This window comes from Orcinus orca, chromosome 9 (assembly GCF_937001465.1).
Source record: "Orcinus orca chromosome 9, mOrcOrc1.1, whole genome shotgun sequence".
NCBI lineage: Eukaryota > Metazoa > Chordata > Mammalia > Artiodactyla > Delphinidae > Orcinus > Orcinus orca.
The window spans coordinates 7,127,787-7,147,177 of record NC_064567.1 but is presented as its reverse complement, the minus strand read 5'-3'; the positions used below and the strand labels follow the sequence as shown (position 1 = coordinate 7,147,177).

Sequence of the window (19,391 nt, the reverse complement as noted above, 5' to 3'; positions counted from 1 at the left end):
GCTCATGAAATCTACCCAACCCTCTCAAAATGGTACTCAAATAATATTCTTTTACAAAATCTAGTAAGAGGAGATAAAACAGAATCCTAAGCAGTGGATTTAAGTCAATCCAAATTATCAAGCTAAATTGTGATAGTAGTTCTAGGTCTAATAAAATTTTCTTATTTCTTCAGAGCAATGAACAATTTTTAACATTGCAGACTAGATAAGCATTTCTTTGGGTTTTGGTTCATTCTGTTTGTTTTCAAAACAGCTGTCAAAATTTGGTTTTACATTTTGAGGACAGACTTGATCTCTGTACTGGTCAATTTAACAATAAATTTTAAAACACAAACTATACACAGTGTTCTTGGAGAAAAACAGCAAATTAAACACAACTTCTGGTTTATTCAGTAGTACAAAATAAACATTTGACATTTTTGAAAAGTTCACTTTTTAAACTTAAGATATATAATCTTAAATTTAAAATATGAACTCAGACATCATAAGTGTATGATATATCTTTAATATATGATAATAATATATAAACTCAAACAACAGAAGTGATCTTTTTTTTACATGGCCTTTTTGGAAAAGCATAAAATGCTTATGTTAGCTTCCTTTCAAAAGCAAAGGAACACCTCCTTATGGTCATTAAGTAATATTCCATCTATTTCAGCCGAAAGAAAGCCAGAAAGGAAGCAAAGGCTGCCGTGATTTGAAAAAGTGACCCGAGCAGGAAAGACTGGCAGAGTTAACACAAGATTCAACCAACAGATGGTTAAGAGGGACAAAGAGCAGCAGAAAGCAACTAAGAAACCAGTTTCTTGAGGAACCAAGAAAGGATGGATATGTTCAGACTGAGAGTAAAGACACACACTTGGGAGAACCATTCATCTATGTCTAAGACATGAGAAAAATGACCCAGCTCCCTGCCACATCTGCTCAAATGCTGGGCAGGACATATTGGTCCTATAATCCTGAAATTCACAAAAGAAAGAAAGCATGTTACTGTGTTGAAAGTTGGGAGTATATTTAAGTAAAGAGCACTACACATTGGGTACACCAGCATGTTATTTTTTCTTTGTGTATAGTAACTAAATTTCTATTTACAATTAACTGAGGAAAGTGCATTACCACGTCAATAAATAATGCAATCAAGTGTTTACAGGTAAACAAGACAATGTTTTTCTTCTCCTTCAACAAAAATAAGCCCAAACTGCAAACTTACGAAAGAACTTATACATTCTGCATCATGAAAGAAGCCTGCCCCCCTGAAAAAAATTCATTTGCAAATAACAAATGATAGGTGATGAACTTAAAATTTTAACATATCAATAGGAAGAGCAAACCTGTACGTACTGAAAAGTCCAAAAGACTTTTAATTCTTCATGAATATGAGGGCTAGGAGGTCCTTCTGATGCTGCTTGTTGTATATGCTAAACATTCTGAAGAAGCCCCACTTTTCTTACTCTTTCATTAGTAAACAAGACACAGAATTCTTACAAGAACATTACATTCTCCTGGGAATCTAAAAATGCATATTGGCAGGATATTTTTAAATTATTAAACCAATCACACCACTTGCCCAGAAGACAGACATCATTTGAGCAAGCCTCCCTTTCACAGTCATAATACATACAAGTAATAAAAATCTTGATATGAAGAATCAATGAAAGGGAAAAGTGCCTTGTTGTTTTCAGCAAGAAATGGAAAATGTACAGAAAGAAATGCACTAGTAAGAACTACAAGAGTAACTCCTAAACCAGCTTCTTCGTCAAAACTGGAAAAACAGACACATTAAAGAACATGATTACCAATGTGCAGACTTAAAGAAGATAAAGTTCTTTACTGACTGATGAAACAAAGTAATGAATGTCCCCTAGAAATAATCTTCTGACAAACAGCCACATATTATGGCAATACGGCATGCATCCCTTGGCCTGTATGTATCGTTTCATAACATTTTTAAGCTGAATTCTCCTTAAAAAGATAAACTGAAGAGCAAAGAAAATATATGTAACATATATTACAGTCACTGTCTTCAAGAAGTCAGAAGTATTTTTAAAAAGAGAAAATAGACACATACTCTGTATTAAGATCCTATAGGCAACACGGCTTAGGTTCTGTAACGTCAACACCAAAAAATAAGTACCCACAAGTCTCCTAAAAGCATGCATTAAGGAAACAACAGACTAAAGATGTGGTCTCCAGGTCGACTGCAGGGCTCCTTGATCTCAAGTCAGAATCTACAGCAGTCACTTCATTAGATCAGAAAGTAAACTTGTCAGACTTTCTTTACTAAAATAACCTAGAGAAAATTGGTCATTTTAAAACTGAGCTTATCCCCTTCTACAAGTACAGAAGGGAATAAAGTAGAAGACTTGAGTGAATGACTGAAAATTGTCGTTGAATCGTCGTCATGCTCAAAGGATTTAAACTGAAGACAGCACTTATAAAGGATCAGCTTATAAAAATAAGGACTTAATTAAAACACTGTTACAACAGCACTTCCAAATGTTGAAAGCCATGGACGTTCTAGGTGTTTGGGTCAACAGTGCAGTCCCAAACTCTGCCAACCCTACAAGCCTATTACTAGGAAAGTCGTTGCAAAAGAGGCTAACTTATTTATCTTCCTGCTTCTGACCTAGTTGACTCCAACTTTTAAAGCGATATAAAAGAAACTGATATATTGCTGGAAATGCTCAAACTGAAGAAAAAATAACAGGGATATAGTCTCATCTGAAAAGTAAGGAGACTAGACAGAGATCATTAAAGTCCTTTCCAGCCCTAAAATTCTATTATTTATTGTGATAACACCCAAAAGCTTATCACAAACTGTATAAACCTTCAGCTTGCAAAAGTCAGTGATGATGGTTTTAAAGGGGCCGGTGGCGGGGGGGGGGGGGGGGGGGGGGGGGGGGGGGGCGCTAGGAGGAGTAGAAGACGAATCACTTCAAGCAGAATCAGTAATTAAGAGTGGCTCAAAAACAAACGTGCTTTGACCAGAGTTCCATGCAACAAAACCTGAATTCCTGAGGCTAGGGGTTACTTTCCTCCTTTTCCCCTCCTGTTTTGTGAAAATGTTTTTTCTCAACTTGCATGGGGTACTAAGTTTAGAAAAACACTTGTTTCATTAAAATGCTAATTTCTTCTTACAATTTCTCTCACGAACTCAATAAAAAGTTAGGTATCTTTACATTCAATGACTTTTATCTCCACTTGACAAAATTAAAAGCAAAATGCAATTAGTAAATACTCATTTGAATAAACTGTACTCTTAAATTTAACACCAAAAATTGTATCATGAGCAATTCTGGTTGTACATAAATAATGAACTTTAATAATTTCTTAATGTGTCTGAGCAAAGTGTACTCTTCCAGGCCCACATCAGATCATTAGAGCAAGGAAACTGACTTTAATTCTTCTAAGGCTCAGTTTCCTCACCGGGAATAAAAAAGTGGTAATACAACCATCACGAAGACAAAATGAGGTAGAGTAGTACCTAGTGCAGTGCCAGAAATCATTACTGCTGTTCACTTTTATTATAAATGTAGGCTGGGCTTTCAACAGCATTTTGAGGTTTGTAATGGGCAGCAAAATTAAGTATTCTGTGTGTTCCTACTTTATTTCTCCAAATTTCTAAAATGTATCCCTCTGGAGAGAAAAAAAACGAGGTTTCTTCTTCCTTCACTTCAAAATTTCCAAAAGGTCACTTTCGAAAGAATTAGAGGCTCCATCCTGATCCCTTTCGAGAACATTCTGACTGGCAGAGAAAAGAATCCCTTTCACCCTTAGTGTATTAATTAGTCATTTACCTCTAATGTGTAGGTCCTGACCTGTTGCAGAAGACTGGAAGGTGTTAATAACATGTAATACATATTTATACAACTGCAAGTCAGAGCTTAAAGAGCGGTCAACTGACAAAATGCATAAATAACTAAGAATCATCCCAAGCCATATGTATCAGCATCAAGACCACAACACCATCACTGAAATCACCACTAGGACCATGTCTGTAGCACAGACTGAGCTACTATAACAGCACTGACCAGTCTCTGAAGCCAGTGCGCCACACAATCTCAACAGGTCTCATAAGACAGCAAATTAGTGCTTGATTATTACAATACCATATAAAAAATAACTGCTCATTGAAAACATTATTTTAGAACAAATTCCATTGTTTAGATGCCTTCCATGTTTAGACACCCAGGTCAACAATCATCTACTACATGGTATAATCTAAATTTCAAATCACTTTCTTCCCTCTTTCTGCGTCCATGCCCATTCAAATAGCATTCCATATCATATGCCATGTCTTCCTGCATAAAACAGGTAAACAGAAATGCTTTAACCAAAATCCTACTGATTGGTTCTATACTGTGTAAGTTTCTGCCATTTTCTTTTCATCTGGCTGCCACTATGTTTTAATGTGTTATCTCATTATAAAATCTACCACAGATTTATTGCCTTCCTTTGAAAACAGTAATTTTTTGGAGTGATTAAGATCTACCTCGTTCGTTCAAAAAAATTCTGTTAAAAAAGGAAATTCTGACCTCTCAACCCCAAATTTAAAAATTCTTATAGAGAGAGCCTTAGAATTTGGACAAAATGTATAATAAGAAGCTTGTTTACTCCATGAGTATGAATGAAAAAGAACCATTTCTTACAGCATGGCTAATTCACATGAAGGGGGAGGAAAAAAGACAACTATGCATCAGAAAGCCTTGCTCTAACTTGTGATCTGATGAGGACATTCGAGAGTATTTAAAGTTCTTTTTTAATGAACAGTCTTATAAAAATCTAGGAATCAGCTGCACATTAAAGAGTAATAACAATAAAACAAGGGACATCCGAGGTCAATGGCCTCCTCTCGACAACCAACCAACATTCCAAAAGCAAAAACCAAAATGCACTGATAATTCATACAGCGCGTGAGTTCACCAACCTCCCTGGTCCCGCGCAATGAGCTCACAGAAGTCAGGATGTGCACAGGCTGGATCCTTCGCTGTTTCCATTCTTGGTTTAAGATTTCTGTTCTTTCCAAAATTTTCTGACGATTGGAACTAAACATACTCTTTAAAAAAAATGAAGGAGAGGAGAAAAGAAATTGTTCATTGTTAGAAAATTTGTAACAGCTCTAATGAAGGTTAAAATTGAGTGATTCCTCAAAAGTTATCAGGGACATTCCTTCAAAAGCATATGGATTTTACACTAAACTGTGGTTTCTCACGTTCAGGTAATACAAAAACACCACACCTATTATTTTACTGAGAGTAGAAGGGGAAGAGGAAATTATTTCCATCCTTTCTTTGTTAACTCTGTATATATCTATATATTTTTTTAAATCACAATGACTTTAGGAACACAGTACCATGAAACACATTCCTTTATATTTGGGTCCTGGGTCTCCACATGCAGTACAAAGTTACACTGAAAGATGGTGATTTCCAAGTAGACTGAATAACCATTAGATTAAAATCTTTCCACTTCACTAATGTGCATGGTACGATTTTTATGTTAAGACAGACCAAGGACCTTAACTTCCAAGTTTTTATTTATCTTACAGTAAATAAGACCATTTACCCTTTCAAATTAAAACTTATCTTTAGGGAGTAAACCATCCTTAACTGTACCCGCATTTTCACAGAAGACGGAGGATACCTTGACTTCGTCAGCTCGCCTGAACCTCTTGAGCTGCCGCAGGCGCATGTACTCTGACTTTACACGCTTCCGCCAACACACTGGTCCCTTCTCAGATTTCTTCCCAGTCTGGCCCATGATTATTCTAAAAGCAATGGTTTCATATTAAAATCACTAATCTAACCAGCCTGAATATGACCACTTGTGTTTTAATCCCCAGCAAACTAACAATCAACAAAAGAAATGACACATAATTACACTGTTGATATTTGCAAGAAGGGTTCTCATTTGTTCTGCATGGTGAAGTCCTTAAAAACATTTCATTCCAAGTATAAATTTTTATTTAATACAACTTTTAAAAGACATTTTTATTTACAAAGATACTCTACTTCTAAACTGCAGTCATCCTACAGAAATGTGACCCATTACAGGAGTTAAGTATATACAGTAACGAGCTGTGAGATCCACACTTGTGGAGTGAAAAAAAAATGTAGACAGATATTCTAAGTTTTTCATCATTAAATTAGTTGCCACAGGCATAAATGAATGACTGAAAAAGATAAATCTGAAAAAGAAGTAAAATCTACATACAGCACCAAAGGTAGAAAATATACAGTACAACATGTGATAACTGTACAAATTAAAGTATTCCTCCTACACGCACTTTCAACCATGCTTCTCACCTTCAACACTGTGATGAAAGTCTGTGTCTCTGCCTCAGGCCACCTTTCCTCCCATAGGGGCTCCTCTGCTAGCCAGAGGAGAAGGAAGGCAGGAACCCCTTCCGCCCCATCTGTGGTTGCAGAGGCTCTGGAAGCCGGTTATGTGCAACGTGGGCTCAGCCTGCAGTCCACCGGATGTCCAGTTCACACCACAGAGTCTAAACGAGTGTCCTCTTCCAGAACATTTGTTCATCAAAGTGTTAAAACTGTACTTGTATCTTCAAAAGATTAGAAGGACATTCCTCTATCGGATGGTGCAAAGGTGCCACATTAGGGATTTGTGCTTTAATTTATCTAAGTGCAATGGAAAGTCATAGAGTATTGTAAGTAAAGGGGCAGGGGGAAGATTTATACTCTGGAAAGCCCAGCTGACTGCAGTGCAGCGGCAGGAGGGGCTGGAAGAGAGTAAAAGGCAAAGGTGAGGCCAGGTGAGACTGGAAGGCGGGACTGTCCCTAGACAAGAGACGACGCAGCTTCTTCAACGACACCAGTGATGAGAGAAAGGAAATGATTTCAAGAGTCACTTGAGAGCAAACATGGCAAGGATTTCAATATGGGGAAGATGGCTTTCTGGCCTGAATAACTGAGTAGGGTTTCATGTACCTGCTTACATAGAGCCCTCGGGCATAGAGAAAATTGCCTAAGGAGAGGAATTAGAGAAAGAAAAGGAACCCAGAGGTCAGTGGTAACTTTCTGTACGAATATTCCACCACCAAACCACGAAAGAGAACACAAATGGTGGATTATTCAAGCTGAGAGAGGGGCAAAGAAAGCACGTAATTAATGACTAGTAAGAATCAGGCAATGAATATACAAAGATGAATGAAACGCAGAACTTGCCCTTGCGACGCTTATAACTGACCTAAGAAGGCCTAAAGGAACGGACTTTACAATATGAGACAAATATGCAAAAGTACTGGGGCTGAGGGTGGGGGACACAAGCAAGGAGCTGCAGAAGGATGGCAGCAAAGTGACCACTCAACCTTAAAAGTTGAGCCGGGTTTCAAAAGGCAAAGAGAGAACGGAAGGGGCTCAGGTAAGAGCAGGAGCCAGCTGGGTTCGGGGCTGTAAGGGCGGCGAGGGGCCGCCAGCCGACCCTGCAAACAAAGGTAGACCCCAAATTAGGTAAAGAGCCCAAATTACAAGAATCGAGGGAATGAGAAGAATGAAGAGATTTCAGAACTTAAGATAAAGACAGTTGAACTTAAGATAAAGACAGTTCAATGAGATCACAGAGATAGGACTGAGTCCCATAAAAGCTTCAAAGTGCGACCTTGCCTGGGGTGCTGAGTGGAACAAAGATGACAGTCCTCAGAGCTGAGAAGACTAAACCCCACAGCCCATCCCAACTTGGCGGAAACAAAGAAAGCCGGGAAGGAGTTAGGAAGACGGTGAGGCCGGGCAGAAAGACGCCAAAGTTAGGGAGAGGCTGGAGCTTTACTCTAAAAACGACTATGTGGCAGTTTTTTGCTTTCACATCTGCTGGTTAGTTAACAGATGAGCTCAGGTAATTCTATGCAAATTATTTTCAGACACTTAGCACTTCAAAGGCCTAGCTAGAAAGGAGAGGAATCAGATAAAAAGGGATGATCTGTTGCATTAGCTCAGAAACTCATCACAACTAGTCCCATCTGCTGCTTCCACAAATTCATGGTCCTGGGAGGCGGCACCATCATGCCTGATAAAAACCTGCACTGGGAACACGGCTTTCGTTTTCATTGATATGCAACACGGGTATCACTACAATGCATTTTTTAAGGTGCATTTTTTATGTCATGGTGAAGAGGTATCATTTCAATAGTTAGCACTTCATGTTTTCCACTGGAACCCTCCGTGTCTAACACCTTCTATGTGTTTCTACCATTAGTATCAACACCTCTGGAAAAGTATGTCAGGACAAAACCAAAGCTGTTACACTAAACTAACAAGTCGCTCCATCAATGACAAAACACTTCAAAGTTGATTTGGAACCAACCTCTCCGTAAGAGGGCATGAAAGGATAAGTTTCCACGTTTATAAACTTCACAAAGTTCCTCCAAATAAAGAAGTAAGTAAGTGAAGGTTTTAAGCTACAGAACGATCTGGTAAATATACACAATAGAGAGGAAAAGAAAAAAGGACAGTGATTCATTTAGGGGAAATTATCAAAATATAAGAATCATGACCTCCGAATTAGGATAAGAAATGAAAGTGTACAGACTGTTGTTTAAAAGTATAGGGATAAACAGGTAGATCCATGGAAAAAAATAACAAAATTTAAGGCACCATCAGAAGGATGTTTTACATAAAACACACTGCCTCCGACTGTCACAGCATTTACAACGTATTAAAATCACATCTTCACCTTCTTCACCCCACTTCACCCCCACTGGAAGTTCCTCAGTCTCAAGAACAATTTTTCTCCATTTGTAAAATCGCAGGCTGTGTGCCTGGCAAACAGATTTAAAAACAAACAAAAGGCAGGTCTATTAACATGCGCCGATCATGAGCCGCTGTGCCACAAGGTATGAAAGGAAGGGTGGCTGCCGTGCTGAGTGCGGGAAGGGAGGGGGAGTCACCCCACCCCACCACCGACAAACGGGAGGAGATGAGTCTCGGGGGCTGTCAGGACCCTGTGGTCCCGCCGCCTTACAAAACCTGGAGCCTCTGGGTCTTCCTTAGGGAAGCTGATATTGCCTGAGAGACCTCATCCAAACAACTGGGGTAGCATCACCTACCCCACAGCTGGGTGCGAACAGCAGCAGACACCGGCAGGCTCACCCACCTCTCAGGCCCTGCGTGCAGAGACTTCAGACCTTCAAAGGTGAGCTCCCCCGCTCCTTCCCGCCCTGAAGGCAGACAAACCAGCTCTTCTGACTCTTTCCCACTATCACAGCCCAGTAAGTATTATGATACAGCTTGGAATACTCGTACATTATTAGCAAAAAGAAACATTAAAATGACTTCCTACTAAATGCATGGGGATTTGTGAAAAATCCAATTTTAAATTTCTCACTCAAAAGATGTGCTTAGTTTCACAGGTGAAATGGCACGAGTTTCATCCAGGAACAAAACAGCTTCTCTTATTCAAAACAGGTTATAGCTCAAGTCTACCTGTATACAGCGAAACCAAAACAACAGTTATGCTTTAATTCAAAGACAAACCAGGTTATGGCAGGGAACCATCCAAACCTTAATACAATGTAAAGCTTTACAGGATCACAAACATGTAAATAAAATAAAGGAAAATTATACAGTCCAGAGTCTTATTTATGAATCAACCAAACTCAAATTGTTTTTGCCGCCCTGCATCAGTTCACCTTCTCTGGGAACTTTGCACCCACCCTTCTCTAAGGACTGTCACCTCCATGGGAGGCAGCCCGAGGCCCTGGCCCACAGCCCCTGAGGTGACCAGTGCTGGGATGAATACACGACCAGATGTGAAAGTCTCAGGAGGTTCCCTGCAAGGTCAAGAATGCTCACCCTTTCCACTTAGGTTTGAACCTGGAAACATGCTGCCTGAAGAATCACTGGAAGCCAACTGCAACCACAAGAAAAGAGCCTGCAAAGAACAGTCAACAAGAGAAAAAGAAAAAACACCCAAAGCCAAGAAATGGACCCTAGTCCCATCACTGAGCCCTGACCAGGCGTGCTTTGCCAAACCGACTCCACAACTGTTCGGTTATGTGAGCCAAGGAATTCCCTCTCTTTTGCTTAAACCAGTTTGGATTAGATTTTCCGCCACATGAGACACAGAAGGGGTCTGAGGTATCGTTTTAATATTGAGATTATATACACAACAACGCCTGAGTGAACAGAAGACAGGTTCTCGAGCCCTATTTCCTCATGGTCAACAGCATCGGCTCCACTCCCACGTGGTGAGGAGCTCCGCCCCTGCCCTGGGTTTGGTCGGCCCTGGTGACCCCAAGACACACCTCTCTACCTCCAGTGACTGGGCCACACAGCACAGGAATCAGCATTCTTCTCCATCAAGTCCAACTCTAGTCTACTTGTAAGGGGTCTTTTCCGAAATAAGGTAACATTCCTGCCCCTCCTTACTCAGTTGCCAATGATTGAGGAATTAAAAAAAAAAAAAATGCCCTAGGCATTTTCAGAGCACTTTATGCCCTTCTTTAAAGGTTTTTCATTCCTAAAGGATTTGCCAAATCAAGGCACTCACCATCTACTAGTCTTGCTGAGTTCTGCTTCTACTTGTCTGAAGAAAACTAAAAAATAAATTACATGTACTACTTATCCTTCTCAACTAAGTCAATAGCATCAACTTTGACTCTAAACTGAAGACCAGACTAAGGAAGGTAAAATCCAAATTTAACAACATTTAAGTAATAATGATTGCAATACTCTCGATGTCCTTCCCTAACTGAAATTGCCAATTTTGAAAAATCACCAACCTTCAATAGTGCTTTTATATTTAAAATGCTTTGAGGGCAGCTGTTAGTCACATTTACCGATTTCATTTACTTTTTTAAGTTAAGATCCACTGCTTTAATAAACTCAAAAGGAAATTAATGGTAAATAAGATTCTGCGGGTAAGGCTAAGGGTTAGGGTTAGGAAAACTTAGAGAGACCTGTAGATGTAACTCTTGGTAAGAGATAAAAATTAATAACCTAAGAGAAGTAGGTCTTACGCCTGAGGGGCTTTATGGAAAACACCCCCATGAGAAGCAGACTAGGAGTGAGGAGCCCAAGGAGGCAAGCGCACAGGGCTGCTGCCTGCGTCCTCCATTCGGGATTCGCGAGGACAAGCGGACTCCACTGCATGTCACCACCCTGAACCTTACAGCGACCCACTCCAGGCTGGCCATGCTCTGGCTCAGCAGGAAGGGCGCTCTGGCGATTAACAACACCTGTCATGGACACGGGGCAGAGAACGTGGGCAGCAGCGCTCTCCACTCCAAACCAAGTCCCAACAATAAACCAACAAGATGGCATCTGGTCCTATTAAATCCTAAGTCCTATCCACAACTTAAACAAAGGCAAGAGCACAGCCTGCAAAGCCAGCCTCCCTGGGTTGGACTCCAGTTCTCCCAGGACCAGCTGTGTGTGAACCTGGTCAAGTTCCCAAACCTTTTGGTTCCTCCCTCTCCGCATGCTGTGAGGAACGTCCTCGTCACAGAGTTGTCCTGAGAAGTCCACTCATGTAAGGATGTAAGGCCGCAGGACAGCACCTGTCAGAGCAAGCACTACACCATGTAAGTCCTGGCTACCATCACCCAACAGCAGGTGAGGGCGATCAGGATACGATATGCATATAAAAAAGTTAAGTTAGACAACAAAACAATGTGAAAAATCATTTTCTTAAATGACAGACTGTATGCAAGTAAATAAAACCAAAACAGGATGTCAGGGGATCTCAGGAAGGAATACAGACCACACAATGAGTTGAGGTATATTAAAACCACATGAGATAAGCCCATGGAAACGGGTGGGGAGAAAAGGAGCCAACCTAGGAAACTTTGGAAATCTGTGTTCTGACTGGACAGAGGAAGGCTAAAGACGAAAAGAACAGGACAGAAACACTGTCCTCTAGTTAAGCTTTCTCACGGGTACCAGGGCCAAATAAGCAAAAGGTGGTGATGGACTAGAGTCAGAGACAGCCGCGTGAACTCTTCTATTTTCATACACACGCAGACAGGCGCAGAGAGACTCGCGTGCATCCCTGGGTGAGCAGACACGTGTGGGCTTCCAGGCGCCGCCCACAGAGCCCAGGAGCAGGACCCCCAGCAGGACCCCCAGAGCCCACATCTTTCCCTCCTGAATCCCACTACCCGCACAAGGAAGCCGGGATCTGGATTAACGGCCAGCTCATGGGCTGGGACAGGGAAAATAGGAGAAAAGCCTGTAGCAGGAAGGGAATGCTGAGAGGATGAAAGGACGGGAACCAAACCGAAGGCACTCCCAGGGGCCAAAGCTGGAGCAATTTGAGCAGCAAACTAAATCACAACGGTATTATAACCGAACTAATGAAGTAAGTATCCATGAGTCTATGAGAGAAAGAAGTGATTAAATAAACAAGTAAATGGGGGCGGAGGGGCAAGTCTTTCTTACACGAATTCCAAAATCCATGTGCACACTTCCCGAGCCCACGCATGGAGCTCTAGTCCCTTCCCAGGTGAGTCGCTTTCAAAGCAGAATCCAGGGAGGGGAAGGGGACGTCCCAGCAGAGAAACCAGTGACACCCCTGCCACGGTTAGATCACCCGCCACCTGCACCCCGATGTGCGCTGAGACCAGCACCGCACCCCAGTCGTATTCTTTCCCCAAACCTCACAACCTCTCACTTCAGTCATCGCTAGAAAACATCACATCAACCCAAACTGAAGGACATTTCGACCAAACATCTGACCAATAAATAAGGTCATGAAAACAAGGAAAGACGGAGAAACTGTCACAGATTGGAAGAGACTAAGGAGACACCTAAATGCGACCGGCTGTCCTGGACTGGATCCTGGAGCAGAAAAAGGACTGAACAGAAAAACTGGTAAAATCCAAATAGTCTCCAGTTTAGTTATAACAGTAACATAATAATACTGGTTTCTTAACTCTGACAAATGTACCATGGTTACAGAAATCTAAAATTATTCCAAAATAAAGTTTCTTTTTTAAAGAAGGGAATTAAGTTATACAACAACCTAATGTAAAGACATTCATTTTTAAAATAGGCATCGACTTTTTAAAATGATAAACAGAACAGAAATATTGATATATTAAAAATTAAAATGCTATGTAAAATGTTAAATAGGAAAAAACAAAAAATATACACAGACGGAATTTGAGGGGGAAATTCCCACATCTAATTCTACTATTTAAAAACTCAGACATGACTTGAACAATTTAAAAAGGGGGGAAAAGATCTCCATATGAGCTTATAAGATGGTGTTCACTTAAAAAGATAATACACTTACAGGCTGTATTAATAGAAATACAGACTCTGAACCAAGGAAAGTAATTGTGCCACTGATTATACATATACTGATCAAAGAAATCAAACAATTCTATACAATTCAGGTCCAGTTTAGTTGTGTTTAGGATGGACAGAGAAACATGTCTTTGCCCCAGCTGGAAGACAGCATTAAACACATAACACAAGAGAAGAGCATCTGAGTTTGGGGTTTTAAAAGAGAAGTGTTAATATGCATTCACTCATTCATTCAATATTTACTGAACATTTAACACATGGCTAGGTACTCTTACAGAAACGGAAGGCTCAGCAATGAATAAAACAGACAAAAATCTGTGACCTCATAGAACTTAAAGTCTACTTAGATGGAAACGATCAAAAACAAAGAAAAATGTTTAGTATGTAACATGACGTTGAGGGCTATGGGGAAAAAAAAAACAAAACAACAGGAAAGTAAGGTGAGGCAGGTCTGGTAAGGTTGGCAAACAAAGGAACCGGTGCTGAAGCGCTCAGCACCCAGTGCGTGCTGCAAAGCCAGTGGGATGCAGAGGTCACCAACTTGCATTTTGTTCCCACCAACCAGCAAACCCAGTAGTAAAATATGTAATAATATTTTCTAGTAAAGACTCCAAAAATAATTGATTCAATATCTATCCAATGCAGGCTTCAGTAACTCCACAGTGCTCCAAGGATCAACACAGCTTTACAGAATTTTCAACTGGCATTCAAGGATTGCTAGGTGTCACAGCGCAGGTTAACCACTAGGTCTAATTATCCTGAACAAATAAGGACTAAAAGTTACCAGCATTTTATAAAACACATATATGCAAACAGCCATTCTCTGTGTTAGCATTATTAAGCCAAATTAAAGAAATAGATTGGCTATTCATGTTAACAAAATAGCATCATTAAATACACGTTGCTGATTTGATTGTCCGTGTTTAATCTGTAACTTTGCTTTGGTTTTACCATAAGAAGTTTACATCTGTACATTTTTAGAGAGCATATAAAGTCAAGTCAACCCTGGGGTTGCATTCAACATTCAAGTTTGAAAACTATGTTAGAAACAACTGGAGTACTGAAGTAATTCAGGAATAAAGTGATAAGAGTTCTGACTGGGTTGACAGTAGTGTGAATGGAGAAAAAAGATGGCAAGAGACATTCTCAAATTTAAAAACCAGATGCACTCATGAGGAGAAAGAAGAACTGACCAAAAGAGGATAAGAAGCCCGAAGTGAGCCACTGCGACCACTAAGAATTTGAACTTAGATCCAGATTGAGACATTAACTACTCACATGGCAGTTACCAGCACAGACAAAGAGAGAAGATAGAATGTTCAAAGAAAACACCAGACACCGTTCTTAAGCATTTTGGTCTCAGGACCCCTGTAGTTTATATGCGGCGTATCTACTGAAATTTTGCATATTAGAAATTTTAAACTGAGAAAGTTTTAAAACATTAATTCATTTAAAAATAACAGCAAGCCTGTTACATGTTAATAACACATTTTATTTTTAAAAAACTATTTTTCTTTTAAAATAATCAGTGAGGGACACTGTTTTACATTTTTGCCAATTTCTTTAATATCTGTCTTAATAGAAGACAGCTGGATTCTCATATCTGCTTCTGCATTCAATCTGTTCCAACATGTTGTTCTGGTTGAAGAATATAAAGAAAATCCTTTCCCAAACAGATACTGAACTAGAAAAGGGAAGAGTATCTGGAGAGCCTTCTGAGGTAATGATGAATCTCACGCTCTGATATTACTCCAAAACTGTTTTAAGAAAAGAGTGGCGAGTGCAGCTTGTAACTCAACCTCATAGGTGCTTTTCCTCAAGACAACCACTACCCTTCAGTAAGCAGCGGCAGTTTCTTAAAAGATGAGTTGCAATGTGGAACCTGAAATTGTATCAATAAACTTTTCGTACTCTGCTACATTAAAATTCATTGGCCTGTGTCCTTTGAATGCATCTTTAACCCATGCGTGACTTTATAATATCATTTCCTCAGTATGAAAAACACTGATTGGTCCACTGAGTTGTGCAGATTTTCCATAAGTTCATATATTTCAAAAAATCATACTTGTTAAATCCACTGATGTCATCAAAGATGTCTTTAAGTATTTATTGGGGAAGTTGTCAACCTCACAGTGACAGATGCAAGTTTTCCAAAAATTCTAAATTTTGCTTGAAAACTCAAACATTATCACCAGCAACAAATAACGCTCAGTTGTTTTCCTTGAAGCAACAGGTTCACTTCGTTGAAAAATGGCTGCCAAATACCCAAGTCGGAATAATCACAGTTTGTCAGGCAACCCCTCTGTCACGTGAAAATGGTTCCCCATGAAAAAAGCAGCTGGTGCGGCCTGGAACTCCATCCATAAGTGCAGCTCCCAAAGAAGGTCACACTCGGGCAGCAATCGAAGCCCTTTAGGCACATTCCCATCCTGTGGCACAGAACATTAAGATGTGTGCACAGGATCAAGAGTATATAAAATTAACAACCTTTTTCACTTCATCGAGGACATTCTCAAAACTGGCTTTTTTTTTTTTTTTTTTACTCTCAGTGCTAAGGTGCCAACAGTCCTTACCTACCACTGCTTTTCCACCACTGGTACAGATGTCAACACGGTAAAAAAAAGGCAAATAACATCTTAAAATTATTACAAAAATAATTTTAACCTCACGGACCCCCTGAGGCCCACAGAGCTCGCTTGGAGAACAAGTGCCATCAGTATATCCAGACACCGTATGAATCAGAAATCCCAATACCCCGCCTCTTCATTTGCCTAGCAGAGAGCCTGAACTGGCATATATTCAACTTATATTTTCTAAAAGACAAGTCTGTAAGAATGAAAGCCTAGAAATCACCATTCTTGCAACTAAAAAAACAAAGCAAACAAAAATCTATGTGAAGAATATTTAATGAGGGATACTTTGCTATAACTGTCAACTATAGAATCCAAAAGAAAGTCTGCCATACATCTGTGCCAAATTAAAGAACTAACATTAACAAAATTTCTTTTAAACAAATTGCTTGTTTTCATCCATCTGTCCTACGCTTCATGGTCATAAGAAGATAATCACCCCCAATCATGGTCACTCTTCTGACCCCCTTGCTTACCTAAAACAACCCCATCCTCCCAACCAACTCCCCATATATTCAAACTTCACCCTACACACATAAAAGAAACATAAATAACTTGTTCCTTTTCACTTCCTAGCATGCCTCTATTTTTATTCAAAAAGGAGAAAAAAGTGACAAAAATACACAAGCTCACTACTGTTGGACCCAAACAGTCCACCCAAATGACCTGCAAAAATTTAAGGAAAAGGAACTTCTGAAACTTCATTTTGAAGGATTTGGGAAAGCCAGGAATAGAGGTATTATCAACCAGTCAATATGAATCTATGAAACATTCTGAAAGTGCTAAATCCTGTGACAGACACAAGTTTGCAAGATACAACAGGCACCTTAGCGCCTAAACTTCAGTGGACACGACTACAGGTGAGAAAGCATTATAAACAGCAATTGTATTCAAGAAGTTTTTAGGAAACACATGTGCCCCTGACTAGTGATAAGGGAAAGTAAGGGAGAAAAAAATCCATACCACATTTGTAGCCCTGGTTTAAGTAGTGCTAAAAAGGCACAGTCGTGTTAAAAGGCACAGGAAAATTACAGTAATGTGGCAATCTTAGGTGAATGATAGAAAACATTCACTGGATTGTTTCAGCAAAAATGAGTAGACTCTGCAGTAATGTATTTTCTACAAAAATAAGATCATTTTCCTTCCAGAAGAAGAGTAAACTAAACTCCTAAGTTCAATAGTTCAATACGGAGTCTACAGACCAGCATTCCTGTGTTTATTCGAAAGTTCTATCCATTCACAGACCCGTCCTAGAAAAGAAATGGCATATAAATTTACACCAAGTGGAAAACTGAACTATCATAAAGGTTATAAATAGTTTGCTTGGACAACAGATAAAACAGATTAACTAAATTGGCATCTAGAGGGTAAAGTTTTCTTTCAAAACTGTATGAAACCTATTTTATAAGCTAAATCCTCTCATTTTGTTGGGTATATACTCAGTTTACTGAGACACTGTTGGAGGGGAAATAGAACAAAGACTGAGGTACCTGAAACTAAAACTATGATACACAACTCATTGTAATTCAAGGATGGGACATAGGATACATATTATTTCTTCAACACTCCTTTTGATATAGGCAAAAGAATGAAAAGGTAGGTTAAGTCTGATGACAGCCTTTCTTCCTTATAGGAAGTCTCTTTTAAATCTTATACCTCAAATAAGCCAACCTAGTACAAATTTAACAACATATTGATATACTGGCAAAATTTTAAGAGAAACTCACTTTAGGTAAATACAAGGGATCTACCCATCATTCCAAACAACAAGTTACCTAAGTGAGCATAAATAGGTGACAGAAATCTGCTGTCCCCACAGCCTGCTCTGCACATCCTTGACACTATTTCGCCGCGCAGTGATTCCAGAGCTCAGCGTTTTCCATATAGCATTGGCCCCTAAGTGCAAACAAACAACTCTGTGCTCAACAGAAGAACAGTGATCTGTTCGCATACTAGAGGAAAGATGGGCTGCTTTTGGACCTAAAGAGAAGGTATTTATGATATGGAATCTTCCTAGAAACTCTCCATGGGCAATTCTGCCAACATACTATTGTTGCCTGAGACACTGACCTTGTATCTTAACCCCCAAACAAAACACAATTCCCTCTATATTCTGAAGACAGAATCATAAAAAGGACTTGGTAGTTCAAACTACTAATCCCAAAGTACTTACAGAACCTCTCAGAATTTCCAGGCATCCTACAACCAAGTAACCCTTACCTGGTAGTTTCAGCACTGGAGTTTGGTGAGTTTGGTGTACACCACAAGGGGGTAAAAATGTTTGCAAGTGCCATTTATTTAGCCCATGGACGACAGAACTCCTCAGAAACCCTTCAGAAACTCCTTAGGCTCATCTCCACTCTGAAAGTCATTCTCTTGCTAAAAACAGTAGTAGTTTTGGGCCAACGTGGAAGTATAGGAGGTAGGGGCAGTGACGAGCTATAAGTCTTTTCATGATTTTCCTATACTTAAGGTTCATGACAAATATCAATATAAATACATTGCTGAGGTACTAGAAAATGTCCCACTCTTCAAGTACTATTTACAATCAATGATATTTTCAGTATTTGTTACCAAAGTATATTGTCTCTTTTATTACTATAACATCACTTACCACAAATACTTAAGCCCTGAGAAAAAATATTTTGAGTCTCCAAATAACTATGGAAATGCTATAAAGAATCCACCAACTACAGGGAAACCAGTTGTACAATCCCTGCAGTCACCTCTCTGCAATTACCACACTAACACTAAGGTTTTTAGGCAGGAAAAAAATACTTCAATCCCAGCACTTCCTATGGTAAAAGAAAAGGAGGGGGCTAAAATGAGTGCCTTAACATTTAGGAATTTTAGACTCTGGGCACAGAAAAGACATGACTTTTTGTTTGGTAATCTAGATTTAAAAGTTGTAATAGAATGTCTCTTTCTCAAGGGTAAGGAAGAGAGTATCTCACCCTTTATTTGAACAGCCCTAATGGGTGAAGACTGAGGCACCCAATAAATAGTTTGAGGAAATTTCTATTCTAGGAAACTCTATGGTACAGCGAGCCATTTAGTTATATGCTGTTAGGGGATAACAAGTGACACCAGACTAATAGTAAAGAAAAACTATTTTATTTCTTTAACTACAAGAGTAAATTCTATAGGAAAAAGTGGGAAATAGTAAGTATGAACTTGCCAGTGCAGATCTGGGCAAAGTGTAATGTTATGATAGTTTTCATTTACATTACACACAATATTCTCTGAATAGTGCATTTCTGACACTTCCCGGTCACCAAACGTGGAGTTTTTCCCCTCACCAAGCAGTTCTCTGCGACACTAGCTGGGTATCCTACACTTCAACTCAAATCTGACACTATCTACCTGGAGATAGGTTTTCATTAATTAATTTGCTAGAGCTGCTCACAGAACTCAGGAAAACAGATTACCAGCTTATTAGAAAAGAATATAACTTAGGAACAGCCAAACCGACGAGGTGCATAGGGCCAGGCACGTGGGA

The 19,391-nt window shown here is 39.6% G+C and overlaps 1 protein-coding gene across 15 annotated transcripts in view; it reads right to left on the bottom strand.

The window, feature by feature from the left end:
• Positions 1-19,391, bottom strand: part of EZH2 (enhancer of zeste 2 polycomb repressive complex 2 subunit) — a 60,485-nt gene that overhangs the window by 30,366 nt on the left and 10,728 nt on the right. For 9 of the 15 annotated variants that reach the window (XM_004283647.4, XM_004283648.4, XM_049714717.1 and 6 more), the window contains 2 exons: positions 5,644-5,767; positions 4,928-5,056 (listed from right to left, as the gene is read on the bottom strand). In XM_004283647.4, the coding sequence (XP_004283695.1) occupies positions 4,928-5,056; positions 5,644-5,760 (246 nt within the window). In that variant the 5' untranslated portion in view covers positions 5,761-5,767. Of the gene's footprint in view, positions 1-4,927; positions 5,057-5,643; positions 5,768-6,305; positions 9,769-9,806; positions 12,846-19,391 lie in introns of those variants that run through there. The other 6 variants (XM_049714718.1, XM_004283650.4, XM_049714719.1 and 3 more) reach the window with 3 other exon arrangements.